Source organism: Lepisma saccharinum, chromosome 10 (genome assembly GCF_977018435.1).
Source record: "Lepisma saccharinum chromosome 10, izLepSacc3.1, whole genome shotgun sequence".
Classification (NCBI taxonomy): domain Eukaryota; kingdom Metazoa; phylum Arthropoda; class Insecta; order Zygentoma; family Lepismatidae; genus Lepisma; species Lepisma saccharinum.
The window spans coordinates 40,473,143-40,498,420 of NC_139238.1; the positions used below are offsets into that span (position 1 = coordinate 40,473,143).

The 25,278-nt window shown below is 37.0% G+C and overlaps 2 protein-coding genes across 3 annotated transcripts in view; one reads left to right on the plus strand and one right to left on the minus strand.

The window, feature by feature from the left end:
• Uggt (UDP-glucose-glycoprotein glucosyltransferase) overlaps nt 1-14,877 on the minus strand; it is a 130,662-nt gene extending 115,785 nt beyond the window's left edge. For both annotated transcript variants that reach the window (XM_083129749.1, XM_083129748.1), the window contains exons 1-3: nt 14,665-14,877; nt 7,755-7,989; nt 2,393-2,820 (exon numbers count right to left, since the gene is read on the minus strand). In XM_083129749.1, the coding sequence (XP_082985875.1) occupies nt 2,393-2,820; nt 7,755-7,989; nt 14,665-14,670 (669 nt within the window). In that variant the 5' untranslated portion in view covers nt 14,671-14,877. The remainder of the gene's footprint in view (nt 1-2,392; nt 2,821-7,754; nt 7,990-14,664) is intronic.
• Nucleotides 14,878-15,315: 438 nt separating this feature from the next.
• The window catches only part of Mccc1 (Methylcrotonoyl-CoA carboxylase 1), a 55,689-nt gene continuing 45,726 nt past the window's right edge, over nt 15,316-25,278 (plus strand). Inside the window, exon 1 of the mRNA XM_083129751.1 lies at nt 15,316-15,446. Coding sequence (XP_082985877.1) covers nt 15,409-15,446 — 38 coding nt within the window. The 5' untranslated portion in view covers nt 15,316-15,408. The remainder of the gene's footprint in view (nt 15,447-25,278) is intronic.

The window sequence follows — 25,278 nt, forward strand, 5'->3', positions numbered from 1 at the left end:
TTATTTTATTTACCGCTTTTGAACCCGAAATTGACTCAGTTTTTATACCGAAATTTTGCTTTTTTATTTACCAAAAATATGTGCCTCTATGTATGACACTTACGTGAAAACAGACTCGTGTCGGGAAGTGTGTAGGCAATTTGTACATATATTCCCAAGCGTTTCACCTGCACATAGAGATACAGTTAGACATCTTGTCCTTAAATTACGATAAACTGGATCGTTAAATTTTAAAACACCTAAGCAAAAACGAGTGATTCTAACTGAAGCAAAACTCGATGAAATTGGTGCAGCGTTAGAACGTTCTCCAAACAAACCTCTACACCGTGTTTCACAGGAGATGGGCGTGTCAAAATCATCAGCACATACAGCCACTAAGGTACAAAAATTAAAACCGTACTCTTATAACAAAGGTTAGTGCTCGTTTTGCAATATTTATATAAATGTTTGCATATGTCCATAAAAATAAGCGGGCATTACAGGCCGCAAATGTCGGCATCTCCGTCAGCGCCGCCCGCCACGCTTCTCCCGATCTCTCGGCCGAAGATCGAAATGAACGCACGGTAGTAGGAAGAGTCAAAACTCCCATTTAATCAGCCGTAAGTTGAAGTTGATTTCTCATAAGGAATACATGGTATTCTTATTAGTCATATTTTATAAACATCGTGTCTAGCTTACTAATCAACTTGAAAAACAGTTTCCACTTGCAACAAGAAGAGAAATTCATACTCTCTTGCATACTTAACCCTTTTTTTAAATAGCAGTGCCCAATCAGACGATATTAAAATAAATGCACAACTAGTGCATAATTGTCCCTCCTCGCCTTAAAATGAAAGTATTGTTCTTTATGGAAAATTTGTCATACTAGTCATCATCATAGAATTCAACTATACTTACTGGTTTTAAAGGTGAAATTTTTAAAAAAATTCAATGGTGCAGGCAGATAATTTTTCTGTTTCAACCTTATGTATTACCGCCTCTCACCACACACAAATATATATTAACAATATAAAGGGTCTGTGCAATTCCAATGTATCCAAAAATTAAAATTGAAATTTTGACTTTTAATGGTTGTACCTAATCAGTATTTTTAATGAATCTTGAACCATTTTAATTTTTTTGGAACCTACTTCAGGCTTTTTTTAACCTAATTTAAGATTTTTTTTAGAACTTTTAGAGCCTATTTTAGGAACCTAAAAAATAGGTATAATTATCACCATCATTAAGCAGGGCTTCTAGCTTCAAATCATTAATAATTTTTATGATGACTCCTTGACCATTTAATTTTTCATACTCATTGTTGCAGTACAAAATACAGGGTGGGAAATAACCTTTTGCTAGGGGTCCACAGTAAAAAGTAACAACAATTAAGAAATTATGGTAATACCAAATGTTTACTATGACAATTGTGGTTACAAAAACAAAATTAAAAGTTAGCATGTCCGCCGTTTGCTTCTCACAGCACGAAGACGATCAGGGTAGGAGCTCAGAAGATTCGCAAACAGTCCGTATTCCATTCGATGTCACGGAGGACTTGTTCCAGATGTGCAAGGAGTGTTGGCCGGGAATAGCGGTCCGGTCCGCGTTCCACTATCATCAAGGACTCAACTGCATCCTTCAAAATAGCCCCAAACTGCTCCGCTGCATTCAGGTCCGGTGATGCACCCGGCCATTCAGAACTGCTGAAGAAGTCAATGCCACTTCGCCGAAGAAGGTCTTGGTTTTAGCATTTGCCTTGAACCAAGGTGCTTTGTCGTGAACTAACTTTTAATTTTGTTTTTGTAACCACAATTGTCGTAGTAAACATTTGGCATTACCATAATTTCTTAATTATTGTTACTTTTTCCTGCAGACCCCTAGCAAAAGGTTATTTCCCACACTGTATGGCCAAAAACAGCAAAAAAAATTCAAATGCATATGACACCACTGCTAGACAATACATCAATATAGTAGGGATGGGACCGATTAATCGGTACGGTATCGGTATCGGCCGATATAGGCATATCGGTGTATCGGTAAAATTACCGATTATTTTACCGATCCGATATATCGATAAATATCTTGTAATTTAGTGCAAAATTCTGCCATTTGTTGTGATTTTTATGGATAATCTCGATGCCCTACTTTTTAGAAAATTAATTGTCTACATATTAAACTTCTTTTGCACTGCAGTCACCTCGAAACACACATTTATTAAGGAGATAAATGAACATTTCAGGTTCTTCAAGGACCATTTCTAATTTTATATCGGATCGGTAGAATATCGGTTATCGGTAAATTTTATATCGGTACTTTAACGGTATCGGCCAAAATTTCATATCGGCCCATCCCTACAATATAGCATTAAAAGGCAGAAAAGAACAATAAACATCCACACAGATCAGACTATTACCTTCACATAATGCCTCAACACATAATCTATGCTGCCGGCAGAAGCCAGATGTTTCAATTTAGAATGAAACTGCTGGAACTCAGGTGTACCGAGCTCTCCATACAAGACTACTCCTAAAGAAATATTCTGAGTTCCTGGGTAGTGGTGGTCCAAATTAAAAATATCAGGCTTCTTTCCTTTCTTCATCATTTTCTGCATCCTGACGACATGTTCCACTTCATCTGCACTGCACGTCAGCTCCCCCTGGACATCAGCAACAGCTATGCAGCCTTCAGGGAGCACTCTGTCGATGGCAACTTGATGGTACATTTCAATCTTTGGTGAGTATATGTGGAGTGAGAGTGCAAACTTCAGCACAGATATTTGCATTGGTGAAATGAAGGTACTGGCTTCTGATAAAATTAAATCATAATACTCCTTCGGTGATTCTGCAAGTAAAGAAAACATTCCGTTAATTGATTGAAATAAAACTTTTGGGCGAGTCAACAGTTGGATTATTTGCACCAATCACACTACACAGGGCCCACCACCTTAATAACTAAAATCAACATCTGTCTCAGAGTACTAAACTCTCCTTACCTACCTAAAAACTGAGGCTGTGAAGGAGCACTCTGCACATGTAAGGACACAACAGCCCTACAGAGGATTATACCAGTCATATATCCAAATGCCAGAGCCTCGTTGGCCTGAAAGACTGAAAGTGAGATTGACTTTTGGGTGGGTGCCTTCTCAAAAGGTCACCCCCTAACTGAGTGAACAATATTGTAAAATAAAATAACTCTAAAATTTGCAACTGAGCATTCAGTGTGGCTATTCTTTAACCCAGACACAAATCAATCATCATTTCAGGTTTTTAAGGCGCAAAATGCACATTAAACATTCATAAATAGTTCTTCATACAACTGATCAAGCATGTGTATAGTTTATGAGTCTTGTTCTGAGGAATCAAATAAGCTAAAAATAAACTCCATGGAGCAACAACCCCTCCGAGGGGCAGGACGTCACAAGCAGCTTTTTCACATCGAATCCCATCACTGCTAATTTCTGATCAGAGTCTACTATTATTATTTTCAAGTAGCTTCCTAATTGTTCCCACAAAGGTGGTTGAACGCCGAAATTTTGTAGACCCAAAGGCAAAAGCACTAACCATTTGGCTAGAAAATACTAACAATTATCATAAGAGGACTGTGTCCCCGGTGTACGATTTCTCTCTTACCTCACTGTCATCGAAAATTAGCAACAACCTCGTTTGAGTCATCTAAAAAAACACCTTCCCCGTTGAACTCTAGAAAATATATCCAAGGAATAAAAAATCATTTGTTCACGCATTTAGGGAATTTCACACGAAAGCGACAAGCAACAGATGATAGGTGTTGCTTGAGGATTTCACCAATCGCATGCATGCTTGGGCTGCCCATCATGTTGCTACGGTGTGAAACATTTCTGTTGATCGGCTTGTTCCCAAGCAGCAAATGTCGCCGGTCACATTGGTGTGAAATATCCCTAAGAGAAAAATGAACAAGTTGCATCACACACAACACGACATGAATATATCTCATTCTTTGTCCTCTAAAATAAACTGGGACATCTCAAAAGTAATTCTTTAATGAAAATCAGAATATTAAACTATTTATCTTATACCAGATTTACTCATGCATTATGCACACTATTTTCCAAAATTATTGTCCCCAAAGACTGTGGTGCATATTACACGTGGAATAATTCAGACAGCCAAAATTAAACCACATATGTTTTCACTATGTCAGTGCGCATAACATGCACATATCAACAGCCGCAAATACAAATTAACAGGTAGGATTTCTTCAGCAATTAGAAGAAAAAAAACTATAAAAGTGAAATGCCCATTTCTTACAATTCTTGGAGCATTTTGAGACATCAAGAAAAAACAGCACAGTTCTGGCGAAATTCGAGCATGCACCTCCTGTCCCAGGATGCGTATCAGCAATATTTGTCGGGCAAGAAATAATAGAAAGTAATTTCCTGAGCAAACCCATAACGTAATTTTGATCTCTCTTTATTCTACTAGAGAATAAACAAGCTGGATGCAAAACGAAAGCTTTGGGATACTAAACACAGTGGAGGGGTAGGGGGAAAGTGACATGGGTTGGCGACTCATTGAATAGGTATGATGTGATTCTCTCTTGAACCGCATAGCAACAACTTTATGACCTAGAACGAAGAAAGCCATCTCTTGAACTCTTAATTGTGCAGTGCCTTACAAGGGTGTCTATTTTGTGAACACAAAATTCCCTGACTCACATTATACACTAATAGTTTTACCAATTTTTTGGAGTTAATTTATTTTCATAACAATTCAGTAGTCATAAGAAAAATAATATATAAGTTTATAAACTGAATGTAATTTTGCATAATAGTTTTCTTCCTTTAAAATAAATGCACAATTCGAATACTTGAAATGTCTTTCTAACATATATGTAGAATTGGCATTCATTAACATGTGAAAGTTTCAAAAGAACACATTACTCGAAAAAACACAACTACACTATTCTCTTCTTTAATGCTTTTATCTTTTCATCAACTTCTTGGATTTCCTTTGCAGATCTCTCGAGGATTTTAGCTTTCTTTGTGCTCAGTTCTTTCAGTTCTGCCATACTTCTTATCGTCTCTTCTAAATGAGTCTTCTGAGTTTCTGTTGTTTCATGCTTCCTTTTCAGTGCTTCCTTCCACTTCCCATTTGCATTTCTTGCTGCATGGATTAAAGATTATGTTATATGGACCTTTTTCAACCTCTAAATAACTTACAATTGCATCATGTATACTTCGTTGGCCAATATGTGAGTCCTCATCAAGATTATTCACAAGGCATTGCTTATTTACAGAGAAACTACATTCAACAGAAGCATTTCCATGTGAAAGCATTAAAATCTTCTGGACAAATAGTATAAAGGCACTGTTGTTGCAGTCTTCAAGAACTGTCATCCATATCTGATCCAGCCGATCAACAGCAATGTCAAAATTTTTCATTCTTGTAATCACACTGTCATTACTACATAAGTCAGTATAGAACAGTTTTATATCATCTGCAGCAGGATCAGAAAAATGGCGCTCTTCAATTAGGACTTGTAACGGCACATTTACTTGGTCTTCACCTACTTTTTCATCCAAAACAGATGCTGGAGACACATATGCTGCACCAATGGTGAGCCTATATTTCAATGGTGATTTCATACATATCTTCTTACACAAATATTGTAATATTTTCAGACAATCTTCACGAAAATGTAACATCTGAACGTCAGATAGTTTCACAGATCTAAATGCTGCTTGGGTTGCAAATCCAATGTCAACTTCTTTTGCAGAACACACACATTCTGGATAAGTTAGATTTAGTTTCAAAAGATCTTCAGAACTTACAGCTTCAAGCAGAATGGCCTTCTACATAAACCTTGACATAAGGGATTTCAGTAGCTTGAGCAAATGTTCATAAAGGAAGGGCACCATTGGTGAATCCAACTGAAACCTCGCAAGAAAGGGTTCTACGTCCACTGCAATGGTCTGAAAGAAAGCTAACCTGACTGGTAACAGAGGATTGCTCACTTGTGACTTAATAGTTTTAAAGCTTTCACACCTTGGTTGTTCCTTGGTACCAGAAACTCTGTCAGCAAAGGTTTTCAGAAATGGTAAATGGTAGTGCTTTTTCCATCACACTTCCATTGTCTAACCACCATTTGGACAAAACTTTTTTCGAAAAACTTTTGATCCTGTAATTCTTGTGAAATCTGCTCTCCGAGCTGAAACATTTTTAAATAAATTGTACACTGCTCTTAAGAATACCACTACGTTCCAACCAGAACTCTAAAAAGATGCTTTGAAAGCACCATGAAGAACATGAAGTCTGCAGCTTCCTATTTCCAGCATTGTTGTACTTTCTGGCTCATTAATAGCCATGTTTTAATTGAAAAAGGTGAGAAACTTCCAGTTAACTGCGGGTCCATCCATGGATATTTGCACTATATTTTTCAAATTGATACCTTTTACACCTTCTGGAAATGCCAGGAGCAAGTCACAAGCTTTGGTATGGCCCAGAAACAAAAATACAAATTTTTCCAGAAAAATATTAAATTTCCCTGACTTTTCTAGGTTTTCCAGACTGGTAGACACCCTGCTTACATATGGGATATAATTTATTGTTACTTTTCCCCATCCAAAACCAAGGCGTGCATTATACATGAATGCACAACTACAGTAATCACAAAATTAATTTTCACCGCACAGCGCAGGTGCAAATTAATAGAAAGTATGCAATTTGCAGATTTTCCAGAATATTTACATTCCACAAAAGCACTGTGTGGAATTTTGCAGACATATAATTATAGGTAATTACATTTGAAACAATACTTTATAATTAACAATATCAGCTCAAACCTAATTAATACAGAATGTATGGAACACTAGAAAAAGATGCATTCTTTTCTTCTCTACTATAGTGGATCTCAAACTTTTTCAGTCCGGGACCCACCTTCATTGATTGATTGATTTTCTTTATTTTTACTTCACTTTTTTGTGCAACTTTTGACTAATTCGTGAAGATTGGGATGAGTAATGATATCATGAAATTGATGAATGTACACTCACAAACATCCATGCCCAGGCCATGATTCGAACCCGGGACCCCTGGCATTGTAGAGTGCTAACCACTCCGCCACAGGGCCCAGCAGGACCCACCTTGAAGGATATTCCACTCCATGGGACCCATAAGCATGGGCACCGACGGAATTACTTGTAGAGGTGTGCACCCAGTTTATAACCATATTTATGCTAATATTGAGTACTTTAAGAAGCCCTTTTTTATGCTTGCTTGAACAAATTACACATACTTCATTCAAGAAAAATAAAAATGCAAATTAAAAAAAACTATTTTATCAAGTCTAACATCTAACTAAACACATATGCTGAAATTGATTCCCCCCCTAAAACTAATGTGACAGTTGGGGCTGCCTCTTCCATATAACTTGGGGTATGTTGGATTCAATGGTAGTTAACTTAAGTCATAAATCGGAGTGTGCATCAAGTCTATTTCACTTGAATCAGAGATGAAAATCCCTGTTAATAAGAGAGATGTTGGTAAAAAGCAATGGTAGAACGCGAATAATTGAAATGTTATTTAGACTATGTACAAAACTAGTTGATTTTAAATTGTTAAAACAATACATATTAGTAATTTAAATATAATAGGTTTTTAACACACAGTGAATGAATTTCCGAACCAGGCTTCACAACCCACCAAATGCCCCCTCGGGATCCACCAGTGGGTCATGCCCCATAGGTTGAGAAATGATGCTCTACAAAATACTGAATGATAAAATACCGATTTACTTACTGTACTCTATAAATCCAGGATCTAGCTCATTTATATTGTCCACATAACCCCAAAAGAAATCTGCATTTTCATCAGCAAGATATTCTGCTGCCTCTAACGCTAGGGGTGTTACTCGCCACTTGGCATCTATTAGTGTCGTCACAGACTTTTGTTTTTTGGCTTTTACTGCTGAAACACTTTCAAGGAATATACTTAGGTAAAATATCACAAGTGAAGAGATCAGATTCATGGGCACCTGAAAAAGACAAAACAAATAAGCTATATATTTGTAAGGCAATGTACAACATTTTTATTCAGATTTCATACAACACACAGACTCTGATAATGTTCTGTGGAAATGATACTTTGCATTTAACTGAAAAAAATACAGTGTACAACCGTATTCGAAACTGGATCTTGACATTGAAAACAGTGTCTGGCTCCTAATGCATCAAAGCTTGTATGGTGTTGTAACAAGCAGTTTCTGTAAGTTATATAATAGGGTGTTGCCTCAACAAGGAAATATGAAAGCATACTCAGGAAGTAAGGACATGTGTCACACACACTAGTCTCATCCTTGACACGAGTGATTCAGTCAAGGCCCTTCCCCTCCCCCCTATGTTAGTAGGGGCAAGGTTTCCGACAATGTAACCTACAGGAAGTTCTGGTGGCTTAGTGTAAACAAGGCTAGAACCTTGGCCTTGAATATTCTGGGAGTAACCCTGGCGATAACCATAGAAGGTCTACTGACCTCAAACCTTCACCATAGCCAGCAAGGCCAACTCTACTCCAGAATGGACAGTCACGAAAATAGCCACAACACTGAGTTCTCTAAGCTGGGTTGAGGATAGAGACTAGGTCCTAGGTAGAATAAATACTAGTGGAAACAGGTCTGTGGAGTCTTGGTACATCGAGAGACACTGAGAGGCCACTCTGCAGTTCGCTATTCCTGTCGTAGTGGGAAAGCATCATTTCCCTAAGTGTTGACAGTTGGGATTTCTCACTATTACAGTTACTAAGATCAAGCCACTTACGGCCAGATAGATAGAGTAGTTTAGGGTGGACATTCTACGTAGCACCATAATAAAATTCAAGTATAATTCCCGGAATTCCTGGTGAGTAGCCAACCTGCTAGTTATAACATGTCAAATATTGAGCGAGTGCGTTTCTATGTTTACCACCTAAAATTCATCTAAGGTGATGCCCAAAGGTAGCACACTAGCTGCCCTTTAGCATTACAGTGTAGTGGTAACACTGACACTTTGTAATCCAAATCACTGTGCAACGTGCCTCCATCGTGAATGTGACAGACAGTGATGTGGTTCTCACTTAAGCTGCAGGTTTGGTCGCAATTAGCTTATCTGATCATACAGTGGACTTGAAGGAAACTGACTCTTGCGGCATCAAACCTCATTTCCAAAGTTGAAAATCTAGTTGCTAAACTGAAAACTTAGGAACCAAATAATACAGACAATACGGCTGACTCAGTGGTCAAACATATTAAATTGTCAACTTTCAATCTTGCCACCAAACGTCACATGGGTGGGTTTTTTTTTGGGTGTCCCTTCACCAATTTCATCTAATCAACCTTATCCTTGCAATTAGTCAAAAGTGGCAGAAAGTGACACAGAATTCTAAAGAAGTGTTACAGACAAAATTATAAAATAATAATAGCATTTGCAGATTATTACAAATATTGATTGTTTAAAATAGCAGAATACTTCAGTAAGAAATCAGTTACAGAGATGAGGTGTAATAACTGATCTAATCAGGAAAGTCACTTTTCCATGATAATGTGGAAATTGTGTTTTACACCGAATTGCTAGATTTAAGAAGATCATTGACCCAACAAGAGAAATGCCTCTCCGCTCCTGCCAGCTTCACTCTTTTGTCTGCGAGCAAAAGCAGGTGTTGAGCGGCAAAAAATATTTTTTATTACTAGAACCCAGACTTTTAGGCACTAGAAATAGAAGAAATAGGCAGAAAATAAACACTAAATATACAAAATAGGCACCAACATGAAAAATATACTATAACAGGCATGAATTTTTAATGGTATGGTAATGGAAAACTAAGTTTATTCATTCAAAAAGTAATCTATAACATAGCGACAAGTACTCCATGAAAGGAGATGTTAAATCACTTATAATCATCAAAACAGAGCAACATTTGGAAGTATTCCTTTCTAACACAATAAGTGAAGAGTTACAAAGAACAATAATGAATTGCTCTAAGCTCTCTTGTAGTAGTGAAGTCCTTTTGATAAAAATTAATGTACTGAGATAAAGTTCTCTCGACTTCACAGGAATTTGTGTGGGCACATTTATATTTCTCCCCGAGCAGAAGGGGCCTGCAGCATATTGTTATGTACAGCACTCAGTAATGAATCATTGTTCTACTCATGCTGTATAGGCTATTTAAACTATATGAATTTTTCACCATATGTGATTTGAAAATTGCAGCACCAAAACTTGTAACTTGAGCATAACAAAGTCTCGGCATGTAGTTTTAGCCAAGGGATCTGCACATTATTGAAGAGACTTCCATTCAGGATAGCTAAAACTCTAGGCCAAAACTGTCACAAGTTATGGTGCCACAAGACAAGAGAAGGTTTTTTTTTAGGTGGTGTGAAATTTGGTAGGTGTTGAAAGTGGGGGGAGCAGGTCTCCCTGTTGCAATACATTTGTATCTAGCTGCCACAAATCATTTCAGAAAATGATTAGAAATTTCTTGTAAAGAATACCCAACCCTTAGATGTGTACACTGCCTCTTGTCTAAGGCACTAACAAATAAATTATGCAAATTTACACACAATAAAATTTAATCATTACTTCTTTATATCCTGAAACATGTTTATGTACTGAAAGCCTACAAATATGTTCATAGGAACAAAATAGGCATTTACGACAAAATCCTGACTGGTAATTGTCATCCTTAGTATACAAATGATTTCTTGGGGTAAAAGGTAAAGGTAAAGTGTTCCCCTGTGCATAGCACCACGCCATGAAGGCGTATAGGGGGTGTGGGGGTAATGACCCACCCTTTCTTGATCCGGTCGTGAGTGGGGGTGATGTGATCAGCATCACGCCCCTGACCACCTTTACCCCCCAGGGTTTCCCCCAGGTACACATGTTATTCGACGCTGGGTGTGCACCGGGGCCGCTTCCACCGTTAGAAAAGTTCGCCGATTTGAACCGGCCGGGGATCGAACCCGGGACCTTGAAATGAAAGTATTTTATTAAATGAATTTAATAAATTTATTTATTAAATATATTATGAAGTACCTTATGTTACAAATATCCACTTTCTTATGATAAAAATGGCACCTTGAACCATGTTCCGCAATACACAATTGGTAAGTACGAACCATGTGAAACACAAAATATCCAATTTTAATGTGTTTCCGATATACCAAAATAATTTTTCAGAATTAAAATAATAACAATAAATTCCTTGAATTAAAAGTGTACTTCAGATACCAAGGAATTGAGTGCAAACTTAGAATTTTGTATGTACTGCATCGAGTTTGCATTTTCGAAACTATAGGGGCTATCCACCGGAAGGAAGTACCTTCGCACGGACGCCGTACTTGTAGCACAACTTCCGGTTCGTAGGCCCACAACATTCCGCTAAAGGGAGCCGAGATTGTGTCATGTATCAAAGGAACGGATGGGTGTATATGAGGAGGATATAAACTACGACCAGGGCTAAACAATCTTTCACAGATCTATCTTCATCCATTTCCTTGAGATCTCGGGTGCCAAAATTATTGCATTAAAGCTGTCAGGCATGAAAATTGGAAGCCCATTAGCAGGAGTAGACTCCGCAGTAATGACAACGGATGGGCAGGAATCCAAATTTAAATAATTTATTTGTTAGTGCCTTAGACAAGAGGCAGTGTACACATCTAAGGGTTGGGTATTCTTTAAAAAAAATTTCTAATCATTTTCTGAAATGATTTGTGGCAGCTAGATACAAATGTATTGCAACAGGGAGACCTGCTCCCCCCCCCCACTTTCAACACCTACCAAATTTCACACCACCTAAAAAAAACCTTCTCTTGTCTTGTGGCACCACAACTTGAAATAACATTATTTTTCCAGTTTTGCACATCAGGACTTTAAAAATACCCCATCCTGATTCCGTCCCGACCAAAAATTTTGCGTCCCACACCCCTTGCGCTTCATTAAAGGTAGAAGAGAAATCATTCCAATCTCAATTTTCTCTCTATTGAGCAAAAATATTACATTTCCTTTCAAAAGATGCTCGGTCATAGTCAGTTAGATTACACGTTACATTCTTGAAGAATACACGAACTGTATTAAATTTTTGTGTAAGCAGAATTTTTTTTTTTGTGTAACCAACAAGAGGAAATACATTTTTGTGTAACCAACCAGAGGAAATAAATTTTTGTGTAACTAGAAGAAATAATTTTTTGTGTAACCAGAAAACTAAGTGCGGGTACTATTATTAATTTTCGTTTTTTTGCAATGGAAATCTCTTCTTCAACATTGATAGAGAATAGGTTCTAGGCTTGAACACTGGTCAGGCAATGGTGTGTCATTGTGTTTGTCCCATCATTATTTTTTCCAGTTTATTATTCATCTTCATCATCATGCTTAACACAAATAGCAGAAAATTGACTTAATGAGAGATTTGTATTTCTGCGTTCAAACGGGAACGAAACAAGCAAGTGTGCATTGCCGCATCCCTCTGACTCGTCCTGACTGAAGAAAGAAGAAAAAAGCACCCTTTTCCGCTTTTTATATGTTCATACATCTCACATTTTTTCACTTAAAACATAAATGTATGCATCCAAAGATTTACATGCTTAAAGCACTCTTGCTGTGTAAGAAAAATTACTTTCTATTAAATATGTAGGCTACAAATATCGCCAAATGCAACGATGGTCAGCAAATGGATCTCATCCTGGAATAATGCCGTATTACTTTCTAGTTGCTCATCCAACTGATATGGAAAGGTTTCTACTTTGCCTAGATATCTCTTCTTCTCCTCGTCCTCAAGTGCTATTATATGATACATTTCATCCGATATACAAAACGAGAAGAAAGGCCACAAGTACGCACTTGAATTGCCCAGCCGCCGTGAACTGGAAGTTACTGTGCTACAGTTCCACAATTGATTGTGCCGTTCAATATGTTTTTCTTTACTCATGGATAGCCCCTATCAAATGACCCAAGGACGTATTTAGGGGAGGGGGTCCGGACCTCCCCCAACAAAAGATTTACCAAGTAATAAGATTAAATAATCAAAATATAATTGTTTAGCATTTGTTACAAAAACGATGGTTATTGGTAAATGTCTGTTATATCGGAGACACTTTTCTTCAAATTTACAGGAGAAACTACTTACGGAAATGAGCTTCTGTTGCATTTATCAAACTTCGAGGAGGTATTTTGTCACTATTGAATGCTGCACAACATAAAATAAGCACTTTTGATGTAATAAAGTAGCCTTTTGTGCAAAGCGACAACATTATGCCGTTTCTTCCTTTATGAACCTGCAGATGGCGCGAGTGTCGAAAGTCACGTGGTCTCGCGAGAGGAATAAGTGTTTCCAAACGTGCCTTTTTTTACCAGAATTTTTTAATTTTTATTTTTTTAACTATGCTTACCTAACCTAACCTTGCCGGAAATGGTTCATGGGGCTAACGTGAATGGTTTTGTTGCTATCGTGAATTGTAACACTGCATGCCCACTCCAAATCGACAAAACACAAGCACGACGCATGATGATCCACAGCTGTGCGCGAAATATTGTGTGTTCCGCCGTGGAAGAAAGGACCCAAAGAATTACTTGTAATGTGAAAAGTCGAAGTAATTTTTGTGTAAAAAGCATAATGGCACCTTGAAATAGGTTCCGCAACACACAATTGGTAAGTACGAACCATTTGAAATTGAAAATATTCGTTAGAAATGTGTCTCCGATATAACCGACATTTACCTGGTTATTTATTTCCAAAAACTTATTGGAAGGCAAGGAATTGGGATCATACAGCTTTGAAGGACAGTTCTAAAGATTTACGTACACTACTACTTATGATAATACCTTCATCAGAAACTTCACTTTTCATCATTTGGATCTAACTCCTTTTTTGTTATTCAATAAATATTCAATTCTTTATCTATTTGGCATTAATGTCCTTGCCAGGGCAGTTGATTTTATACAAATTTTCACTGCACAGAAGCTAGATAATGAAAAAGTGCTGTTACAAAGCCTATATGTTCTTTCACCATCCATTTACCTATTCATGTAATAATAAGGATACAAAATTAGTTAATGAACATTATTATAAATTAATTAAATATAATCATTCGATTATTATTATTATTGAGACACTTGGTCGAACCCCCCCCCCCTTGTATTTCTAGATACATGCCTGAAAGTGACATCCCGAACTTAAAGCAAGTACAAGGAAGTAATTGCTAGAGAGTGAGACGATATTCAAAGACACGTAATGTATTGTTTGACATGTAAAATTCATAATTACAACTGTAGAGTATAGTTAAATCTAGTCACTACATAAAATCACAACAAATACCCAAGCTGAAAGGAATATCGACAAATTACCGGTACGTAATCATGACCGACGAAAGAGACTTTATTTGTTGTTAGTTTAAGTCCACTTTATGATCAAATAGGCTAATTGGGACTGGATCTACAGTTTAATGTGGGTTCTTAACCACTGTTCAATGTGCCTGCGCTGGTAATCGAACCCGGAATCCCCTGATTACATGCGATGCAACAATGCCACCCAGGAGGTCCTAGCTGAAGACTAAATGCAAAAACACAAAAATTCACAAAGAAAACGAACAGCAAGGAAATAATATATTATATCTATAAATACTTTCGGCATAATAATTCTGCCAATTCCAAGAGAAATAAATAGAATAAAACATTTTTGAACTCACCAACATTCTGTTTGTCCGCACTCTTTAATTTCTAATAAATAAAAGTGAAAATACAGAAAAACACCACTAGATTATTTCTAGTACCATCAAGAAATATTTTTCTGTCAGTTTTCTTTTTTTTTAATATTTACTTCCTCGAAGTAACGTACATTGAGCGATTAGTGCAGTAAACCAAACACGCTCTTCGACTTCGACCTTTCATCACTTGTCCAATGCGTACACAAAAATATTGACGAACCAATCATAGCAGGCCATGTACTGTGGTAGATGTAAAATTCTGCCAATAGATGTCTCTGAGCAACATAAGTAGAAAGACGATGTATAAAATAAATATTTGTCTCATTCCTGTATGAGTATACCATGCAGGTATTTCTTCGCATCGCACTAAGATGAAACACAAGTCTTATTCTACAGATTACCTGCTCTTCAATGGGCGGGCGACGTACATGTAAATGACAATTTTTTCTCTTCCCGAACGTGCAGATTTAAAAAAATTCCACTGTCCCGCACACCCCTAACAGTATCATTTGGGGCTATGATAGAACAAGTCAAATTCTTGTGCAATTTTAATCACTGTAGGTGAACATTTTTCACCTTCTGCATCTCCTCGAGAAACAGCAAGAAAGGCCGAAAAACCAAGGATTGTTGAATTATATCATCATGTTGGTTTATTTTTATTATTCGTAGAATCAAACACCGTCCTTGGCATTGGCAATACTGCAGACAATAGTTGCAGACAACACCATGGCTCAGCTGATGAAAACAAATTTTTTACTCAATGGGTAATATATTTTTATTTATTTATCTGTTACCTGTCTATATATAAATTTATTGGCATTAGTTGAAAATGTTTCTACATCTAAAAAGTACTAAATAATTTTCTTCGGTTGTCTTTTTTTTCAGTAATCGGTAAATCCACAATATTTCGGTGTGGCGATATGATAGGAATAAAGATGAATGTGAAGATAATAATATTATGTGGTAATTTGAAAACTAAAAATTTGCCCCCACCCCCTCCAATAGTCAAAAATTGGTAACCAGAGGGGAATTCCCGCTCATATCACTTCCAGTACCACCCTGTTTTGAAGCAGCTTATTTTCTGTGGTTGTCTTCTGTCATTTCCATCTGTACACTCACTTTACTAGGGTGCCAATACTTTCACAAGGTGTGACATAACCCCTTTTTTTCCTTTTTGACACCTGGTGCAACCACACACCCTCTGCTTTGGCTCCTTCTAGCTCATGTTGTGCTCACCACCCCTCCAAAGTGGGTAGGCGAGCATGTAGTCATCAGGCTCATAGAAAATATCACTATCCAACTATTGCAGATCATGCATTTTAATATGATCTATCTGACATAATATATCTGGGATACTACTTTACTATACCAGAGACACCTATCAATGATTTATTTCACAATTTTTTACATTGCTAACGTACTATTCTGCATTGCAGAACATTTCTTTAGGTGAAATAATGAATTTCTAACGAAAATAATGTATATTTCTTACATTAATGAGTACTTACTGTTGTTCGTTATTTCCCACAAACCATCCACGGGTAGCCCCAAAAACCATTGACGTTAGCCCAAAAATTCACGATAGCCCCACGAATCATCACGGAAACGAGGTATGCCTACTAGGTTAGGTTAGGTCTGTTAGGTTAGGTTCCATTAGCACTCCTTTCCTTCAATTTAGCATATACGGACAACATCGGCTGTTAGCAGCAGCAATAGCGCGTCGGAAATAGATTTTCGTAGAAAACCACATGCAATCGGATTAAAATGGATCAAAACTACATTCCCGAACATCAACAACACTACAGAAAATGATTTGCGTAAGTACTTTCTCCTGTAAATTTGAAGAAATACGTCTCTGGTATAGTTTTGCACAGTGCTTTGTCTATGTGCTTTTGAACATTCACCACAGTCTCCCTCCCCTGAACATAAAGTTCTTCCCTACGAGGGCCTCCCCTATGGTGCAGTGGTCACATGGTAGCCTTGTGATCAAGGGGTCCCAGGTTCAATTCCTGGTGGAGGTACATAGTGGTTCGGATCCCACTTTAGACCGTAGGTCCAGTCCCGATTAGCCTTAATGTGCACAAAGTGGACTTAAAACACCAACTCAATCAATCTTCCCTACGATGCCAGGAATCCTGATCTGGGCATGGGTGTTCTTTGTAAGTGTCCCTTCATAACTTTCATCACTCATCCTCATCTTTGTGATTGCAGGCTTAGTAGTGTTATTTGTGGTATTATAAACCCGAGAAATGATTAGCCCCCCTCAGGCAGATTTGGCTACACTTAAAACTAGCTCAAGATGTGCATATGAGCTTATTGCTCAAGTGTGGTACTCTGTCTAACCCAAGATTTTTGTAAAAATGGCCTCGGGAATTTCCCGTGAAATGATGAGCCCCCTCAGATTGATTTGCCTACACTTACAAAAGTTGCATCTGCCAAATTGTTGTCCATAAGCTTGTTAAAAATATGCCTCTTTTGATATTGTTATGGCTACACTTAAAACTAAGCCAAAAATGCCCATATGAGCTTATTGCCTCTAGCGTAATACTCTGTCAAGTGTGCTTAAATACTTGACAGTCAGTTCAGAGTATTAATATGTTAACCCGAATATTTTAATTGGACACCAGGCCCAACTTGCATATCTAGTACTAAGACAATGTAATATGCAGAGGCCTTCTAGAATTGCTCTGTGACTCTCTCATTTCTTACATCATAAACATATGATTTTTCACCTATAAGAATAACACTACATATGGTGTCATCAGGGAGTGTATCATGGAATTCACAGATAATTTTAATGTTTGTCCTGTCATTAACCAGAACTTGTTTCCTTTTTGAGGTGTTGATGACAAACATGGGTCTCTGTGCTTTGAATTCATCTGGTGAGTAATACATGTCAGTATTGCCAGTAGTGACCCTTTTGTATGCTGTAAATGCCTCATATAATTTAAGAAAATCATCCTTGGACATGTTTAAATTATAATTTTCTCTAGGAAATACCTCATTTCTGCCATTTTTAAGATATATGTTTTTGATGTTGCAGTTATCAAATTTACTTGAATTTTTTTCTTGATTATTGTGTCTTCCAGTTTGAAACAGTACCACCACAAAATCCGGCATGTCATATTGTATACTGGAGAATGAGTTTGTAGCATCAAATTCATAATAGCTACAAGTGGCAGGCTTCTGCACAGATTGATATGTATAAAATTGTAAAGGCACCTTTGGATTTTTTAGGATATCTGCTTTGTATTTAAGAGCATAACTAGCTTCATATTCAACTACTGGAATTCTTATCTCCATAGTCTGAATAAGGCACTTGCCCTCATCAGGTAGGGTATTAGGCAGAGCTTCCCCAGTAGAATTTAATGTACTGTACCTCATCAAAGCATTATTATCATTGGCAGCTCTTCTAAATGTAATTCTTAAACCACCTTTCCACATAATATCTTTGTAATCTGAGAAGAATTCTGGCAACAGGCGCATGGGGAACAGCACTATGTGGCTTTTAGATATAATTTTATCACCAGCTTCAAATCCACCTATTTTGTAGTAAGAAGCCTCGGTTTTGGATAATTTTAGTGTGGCCAAAGCTGTAGAGGTAATGCCAGGGTAATCTACTCTGTTTATAACAACACCATGTTTTCTGATCTCAATTTCAGAGAACAGATGTGGCACAAAATTGTCTACCAATCTTATATTTGAGTTAGCAGGATAATCTGTACCAACGAGCTTTACAACATCAAATTTGATGTATAGATCTGCTTTGTGGGGGTGTATAAAGCCATCTCCTACATCAAGATCAACCTCAATCTCTGTGTTGGGTTGATTTAAATTTGCAAAGGTCCTCCTGTTTGGGGGGAATGATTGTAGCTCATAACTCTCAATATTTTCCATTTTTTTTAAATGTATTTTTATTTAAATATTAATCTCTATGATAGCAGTTGTTGTGGCTCCAGCAAAATCAACTAATTCTTCTTTTTCATTAGTGACCATCAACTCAATGTAATCTATTCTATTATGTCACACAGGAAAATATAATGTTGGTGATGGAGTGTAGATGATTGGCTCCATAAATTCAGACTTAGGTTTGAATGTTGCAATGATGCCAGTTTGTTTGTGAGTGCCTATGCCATTTGATTTGGTGATCATACCCTCGGCCACATTACAGTGAATATTTAGAGTTTCTATAGCTAAGAATTTAGGTATATTAATAGCAGTGTGTTTGATGGCTGGTTCAAGTTTTGTGTTGTTCTCAAAGCCTAACAGCTCTCCTATAGTACCCAGATCCACTGTTTCTGTAGCAGACACAATTTCTACTCTGTGAGTGACAGAATTTTGAGTTAACACTATACCTCTAGGTAACTGAGCATTTAAAGTAGACAGATTATACTGCCCTGGAGTGATGACAATGTTTTGGTCACCAACTACAATCTTGTTGTTGTGGTGTGTAATATTAGGGATCAAGTACATGCCATAAAATGCTCTGAGAGCTATTGTTCTGGGATACACTATATCATCATGTAATCTAAGTTTCAATATTGAATTTTGGCTGGTGAGATGGAATACTCCCATGATGTTTCAGATACCACAGGGCCTTTTGAAAATCTTCAATTGATGGTTTATTTATTTGAGACAGATATCTAAGAAGAGATAAACACAGATGTCCACAATTAACATCTTTGAAATTTTGAACACGGGCATTATTGTAATAAAGATTAGTTGATTTTAGATATTTTACTAAATTTTCAGGTGGAACACCTCCAAATGAATCAAACACAAATGCCTCATCTTTTAAATATTTAAGATAACAGATCCAGTGAGTGCCCTGATTTTTGTACTTATCCAAATTAACTATGCCACACTCTTTGTTGAGTGGTTGTTCTGGTAAAGAATCAGACATGTACACACCTCTAAAATTTTTGATGCCCAGTGGCTTGATTAAAGCTTCAATATCTTGGTTTGTAAGCGGCTCTTGTTTTTTTAAACTTATTCATGGCTCTCTTAAGACCTTTGCCTTGTTTTTCCATGGCCAGATTATGGCGCTTCAATTCATCTAATTTTGCCTTATTCTTCTTGGCATCTATTACTGTTTTTGCTATAGCAGCTGATCCCCCAGCCAAGCTCCCAACAGCACCAAGTGCTGCTAAGATGGCCGGGATAGTAAATATAAATCCACCCACATGTGATTTTTTTCTAGATTGCTGTAATTTTTTTAATTGAGGGGTACTAAGTAATAATTTCATACCATGGCCCTTGGCAAGACAAGAATTTTTTTTCTTGCGCTGCTTTTTGGTTAGAAGACTATCAATAGTTTTAAGAGATTTAAGACCTGCATAAGGTATCTGATACATAACACCCTTGGCCTTCATCCTAGGTTTATTATATACATATTCTGGGTTTACATAGCTTAATTAAGTGGCTTAAATTTATTTAATTTATCACAACCCCCACCCCAGTTTTTGTTTGGTGTTCATAGCTATGGTGGTCCCCAATGCTGCTATTCTTTCACTTAAAGAAGCATCTTTGCTTACAAATCTACCAAATGCAGCCTCTTCTAATTTCTTGTCTGCAACATGTCGCCTATCAAGATCAGAATGTGTGTTGTATGCTATGTCATGGTCTCTACAAGCAGCATCTAGGGGATTAACACCAGGGTCACCTCTGTTTAGCCTATGATCTAGTTTTGTACCGGGACCACAATACTGATAGCCTGGTATGTGTAGTTCAAATGGCAGCTTGTTTATGATGTCATTAACCAGCCCCCGACCCTCAGAGATATTCCAAAATTTAGGTGGTAGAGTATTAATAATTTTTATAAGATATCAAATCCCCTTAGTGTCATTCACTATAAAATTAGACAATTTGGTGCTTATCATGTCCATAATTCCAACCTTTTCATTGTAAAAATTATGGTTGCCAGCATTTTCCTCCCCAGCTATAACCAGCAACCTATCTACAAGTTTCCTGACATCATCAACCCACACAAATTATTTAGGCAGGGTGTTGTAATGTTTGATTCCACTACCTGTCTTGATCTGTGACCATATGGGCTTGATTAAGTTGTTGTATTTTGCTCCACTGCTAGACTTGACTCTTTTTTGTGTGGGATCATTGTTCTGGTATAGAGCATCTGATTTTATTAATATTTCTTTGTAGTGCTCATAATCTTGATCTGTATAGCTGCCAGGTCTTTTCCGAGTCATCAGTTCCCACAATCCAGGTGTTCCAGGATACTTAACAAAACCACCTCTTTCTCCAAGATGAGATTCTGAATATACAATTAGATCATCTCCCATAAATGTTACTCTAAAATTGCCAATTCTATGTATGATGCTACCATCACGCTCTATGTCAGCATATAAGCCAAAAACCTCATCTTTGTTGTCTTTAGGTGTGCTTAAATATTTTTGAGCAAGAAGACCCAATTCAATAGGATCCTGACTAGCTTCAATTCTTCGAGGAGGAACAGGACTAGGTGTATGAATACTAGAAAGTGGGGTGATTGGATAATCTAATATGTTCCTAGCAGCTACAGGTACAAGCTCTGTGATCAAATTTTGATTTTGCTCTGTAACAGTTTTGATATTTTTACCTAATTCACTAATAGCATCAATAATAGGCTATTCTGTTTGCTTGTGTTGTTCATAGATTCCTCGGTTCTCTGATTTCCATCCCTTAAATCTTTTTACAAGATAATCTCTTAATTTAAGATCATCAATGATTGGCCTTTTCATGGTTATTTATATATGTTTCAATGTCTAGAAAATTGTTGATTTTATTTGTATATTTACCACGATTGGGTTTCCTTGTCATATCAATTGTGACAAACCCATAGCTGTCCTGGTTCCAGCACCTACTGCAAAACTTAGGAAAATCATTGTAGCTCAAGTCCCCACCTACATATTCATCATGTATGTGTTTGAGGTTGGTATGATCTTGATGAAACACACATATAAAATTGCTGTTGTCTCGGATCAGCTGTTTTGGAATTTTTGAAAAAGTCTGTGCCAGGTAGAAGCAATCTATGTTTTTGTGTCGGCCCTGTGTAAAAAAATTTCTAACCTTGTTTTGATTATCCAGTATAATGTCATCAAATACAACAACAGAGTTATCAAGACATTCATGGAGTGGCTTAACATCTGATTCAAAAGTGGCTATATCCAGTCCATCATATAGCTTCATCAGCTGCTGATATTTTAATTGTTCCAAGCTCTTAGAGAAGACATACAAGTGCCTGTTTTTCCAATCTAACCAGTTGGGTGCCAATAAAAAATTATCAATCATTAGTGTAATTTTACCACAAGCTAATGGCCCAACAATAAGACATCTAATATTATCAGGCAACAGCTTGCCATTTCTCTTAATCTGCTGTTCAGGATCTGGTAGTCTCTTTATAACATCCCAGGTGTTCATAGTATCACTTTGTCTGCCTCGATCCAGCTGTGTTCTGGGAGACCTAGCCATTTCACCAGTATTTTATTGCCTTTTTTGCGGATGATTTTTTCTATGAGATATGTGTCAGGCTGTTTAGTTTTGCTGAGTTCTTCTTCATAGAACCTGCCTTTGAGAATTTCTCCTCGGTGGTCTTTTATTATATATGTGTATCGGGTCCCAGGTTTAACTTGAACCACTGTAAATAATTCAGTGCTCCAGTTTCTGGTAAAGCCTCTTTTGAATAAGTGCTTATATTTGCTGATTCTTACTTGATCACCTACCTTGTATTTGGCTTTTCTTGTTGTTGGCTGGTATCTAGGATAATAAACAGTACTGATCAATTTTTGCTCATCAGATGAAGTTACCTCAGAGGGCTTCATGTTGATTGTGGAATGGACCGAGTTGTTATATCTATCTAAAAGTTCTGGTAGGATACTGAGCCATTTATAATTACCTTGAAGGGTAAATTGTTTATACATATGATTTTTTAGGGTTTTGTTGAATCTTTCTACAATAGAGGCCTTGAGATCACTGTAACTCGAGTAATATTGTATTGACTGGCTTTTAATAAATTGTTGGAACACCAAATTATAGAATTTTTTGCCATTATCTGTTTGTAGATAGCGCGGTGATCTTCCACTCTGATTGATGATTGTCCTGAAGGCTTCTGTAACACATGCTCCAGTCTTGGATTTGAGTGGCACAGCCCAGGCATATTTTGAAAATGTGTCTATGACAGTGAGTAGATACTTGTAGCCCTTGTTGATCTTGTCTAAGTTTTTCAGCTGTCCACTTGCCATCTCAACCAAGTCACACTGCCATAAATCATCTATGCCTTTTGTGACTACTGGCAGTCTCTTATAATTATGTCTGGCTTGTCTGTGTAATTCATCAACAATAATTTGTCTAGACATAGTATGTAAACAAGAATATTGCAACTATAGGGTGTTCAGCAGCTGATACTACAGGATTTTCTAAATATAATTTGTCTCCTATTTGTATATTAAATTCCAGAGAACCATCATCTTCAGCATAAGATGTTTCTAATGTATTGGGATCTGTAAAATCCTCTAACTCTACACTGGTGACTTTTGCTTTGTTGTCAGCATTTGTTATTGATAAGGTAGGGTAGTGGTGTGCCTGTGGTTGTAGCCAATATTTGATCTTGATTGGTCTCAGTGTGCCTCCAACAAAAAACTGGTAATAAAATTGAGCAGGGGACAGCATATATATTTTGCCGCCTGGTGTAAATGGTGAATCATATTCTTTGTTGGGGATACTGTACAATTCAAGAATTACTGTATGTTTAGGATTCTCGATTAGGCCAGTTATTTCTTTTTCTGCTGTAAGCAATCTACTTGTTACAGATTCAAGGTGCTCATTGATAGTCCTAACAACATCATCGTGGCCTGGCTTGATTTTTATGTCTACAGCAAGTTTTTTGTATTGTTGCACAATTTCTTGAAGCTGGGTGGCAAAAACAGACAGAGCATTTGCTTGGTTGGATTCCATGGTCCGTAGCTGTTGCTTGATATTAGCTACAATTTGCTGTAAATTTTCAACAACTGCTAATTTTGAATTTTGAGCAGTAAGATCATGGACTTGTCTTCTGATATCCTCAAACAAAGCATAAAGTTCATTAATATGTTGATTAGTTGGTAGAGTGGCCACTGTCTGAGTAAGTTGTTTGATCTCTGTCTGGATATTCTTGATATCTTCTGATTTCAATATGCGATTCACAGCTCTCTTAATATTTTTAAGTTCCTGTGATGTAGGCAGATTTGATACAGTATTTTGCAAAGATTCAAGTGCCAATTTCACATCATTTAATTCAGAAGCATCAGCCACACTTCGCATAGCATCTTGAAGCAGGGCTATGTCTGCCTGAGTAGGTGTTGATTGTTGTAAAATTTCAAGTTTTGTTTGGATATCATCGATCAAGTGATGAAAATGAGATAGCTCAGATTCAGTGTTGAGGTTTTCAAGTTTTGTGATCTGTTGCTGGACACTGACAAGGGTATCTACAATATCAGGCAGGCGAGATTCTAGAGTTTCTTGTACATTTGTCAGATCACTTTGTACTGTTGCTATTGTACCCTCAAGATGGCTTATGGTACTCTGAATTTTTCCAAAATCTTCATATGTTTCAAGTTGCAGCTTGATGTTGGCAACACTACGAGTTATAGCACTCAGAGCATCAGAAGATGGCAAGTTGTTCATAAAATTTTCAAGTGTCTCAATTTTTTCTTTAACCTCGGCTATGGCATTGTTCAGAGGGTCCAGATTAGGTATCTGTAGTGATTAAATCTGTTCTTTTAGAGTGGAAATCACTAGATCTTCTTGTAATTTTATGCTTTTGACAATTGTTTGGAGCTGTGTCTGGACATTATTAATCTGTTCTTCTAATTGTTGTTTCAATTGCTCAGAGTTGGTAGCCTGAGTCTTGAATTTGGCTTGAAGAGCTGCTACAGCTTCCTCTAAACTTTGAAAATTATCTAATGTTGCCAAATCAGTATATTTTTGAAGCAGCACTTTGAGTTCTGAGTCAATTTTAAGAAGAGGGTCCATGCATTGTGTTTGTAAATTTGTAATTTCTAGTTGAAGACTGGCATTGAGTGTGGTTTGTAAAGCTTGTAAATCACTTCTTAATTTCTTGACTCTGACATCAAGCATCAGAATCTCATCACTGTGATCTTCATGTCTTGTATGGCCAAATATATCATTAGGCATTTTTGTTTTAGTGGTTATTTATTATAAAATATCTAATTCGTAATTCTATAAAAAAATATATAAGCTTGTCATAGGATCCCGGGACCTCAATATATAAGCAGTCACCAGCAGAAACAGTATATACAGTGCCAGAAACCATGTTTGAGTGCTTAATTCTATAAATATTTCTCCCTATTGAAACCTTGACATTACCCTCGGGAGTTGTAATAAATTGTAATTGACCACCTACAGGTAATTGGTAATGATTTAAATTATTGTTAAATATGTACAATGTTTTACCTGTTTTATCATCAACATCTGTAAGTATGCTGTTCAGATGAATAATTAACAAAGCACTTAGTTCAGATATTATAGATTGTATATCAGAAGAGGGTGCTGGTGTTGGCAGGTCCATAATAGCCTGTTTTTTGAACCCAAATAAGTTCATAG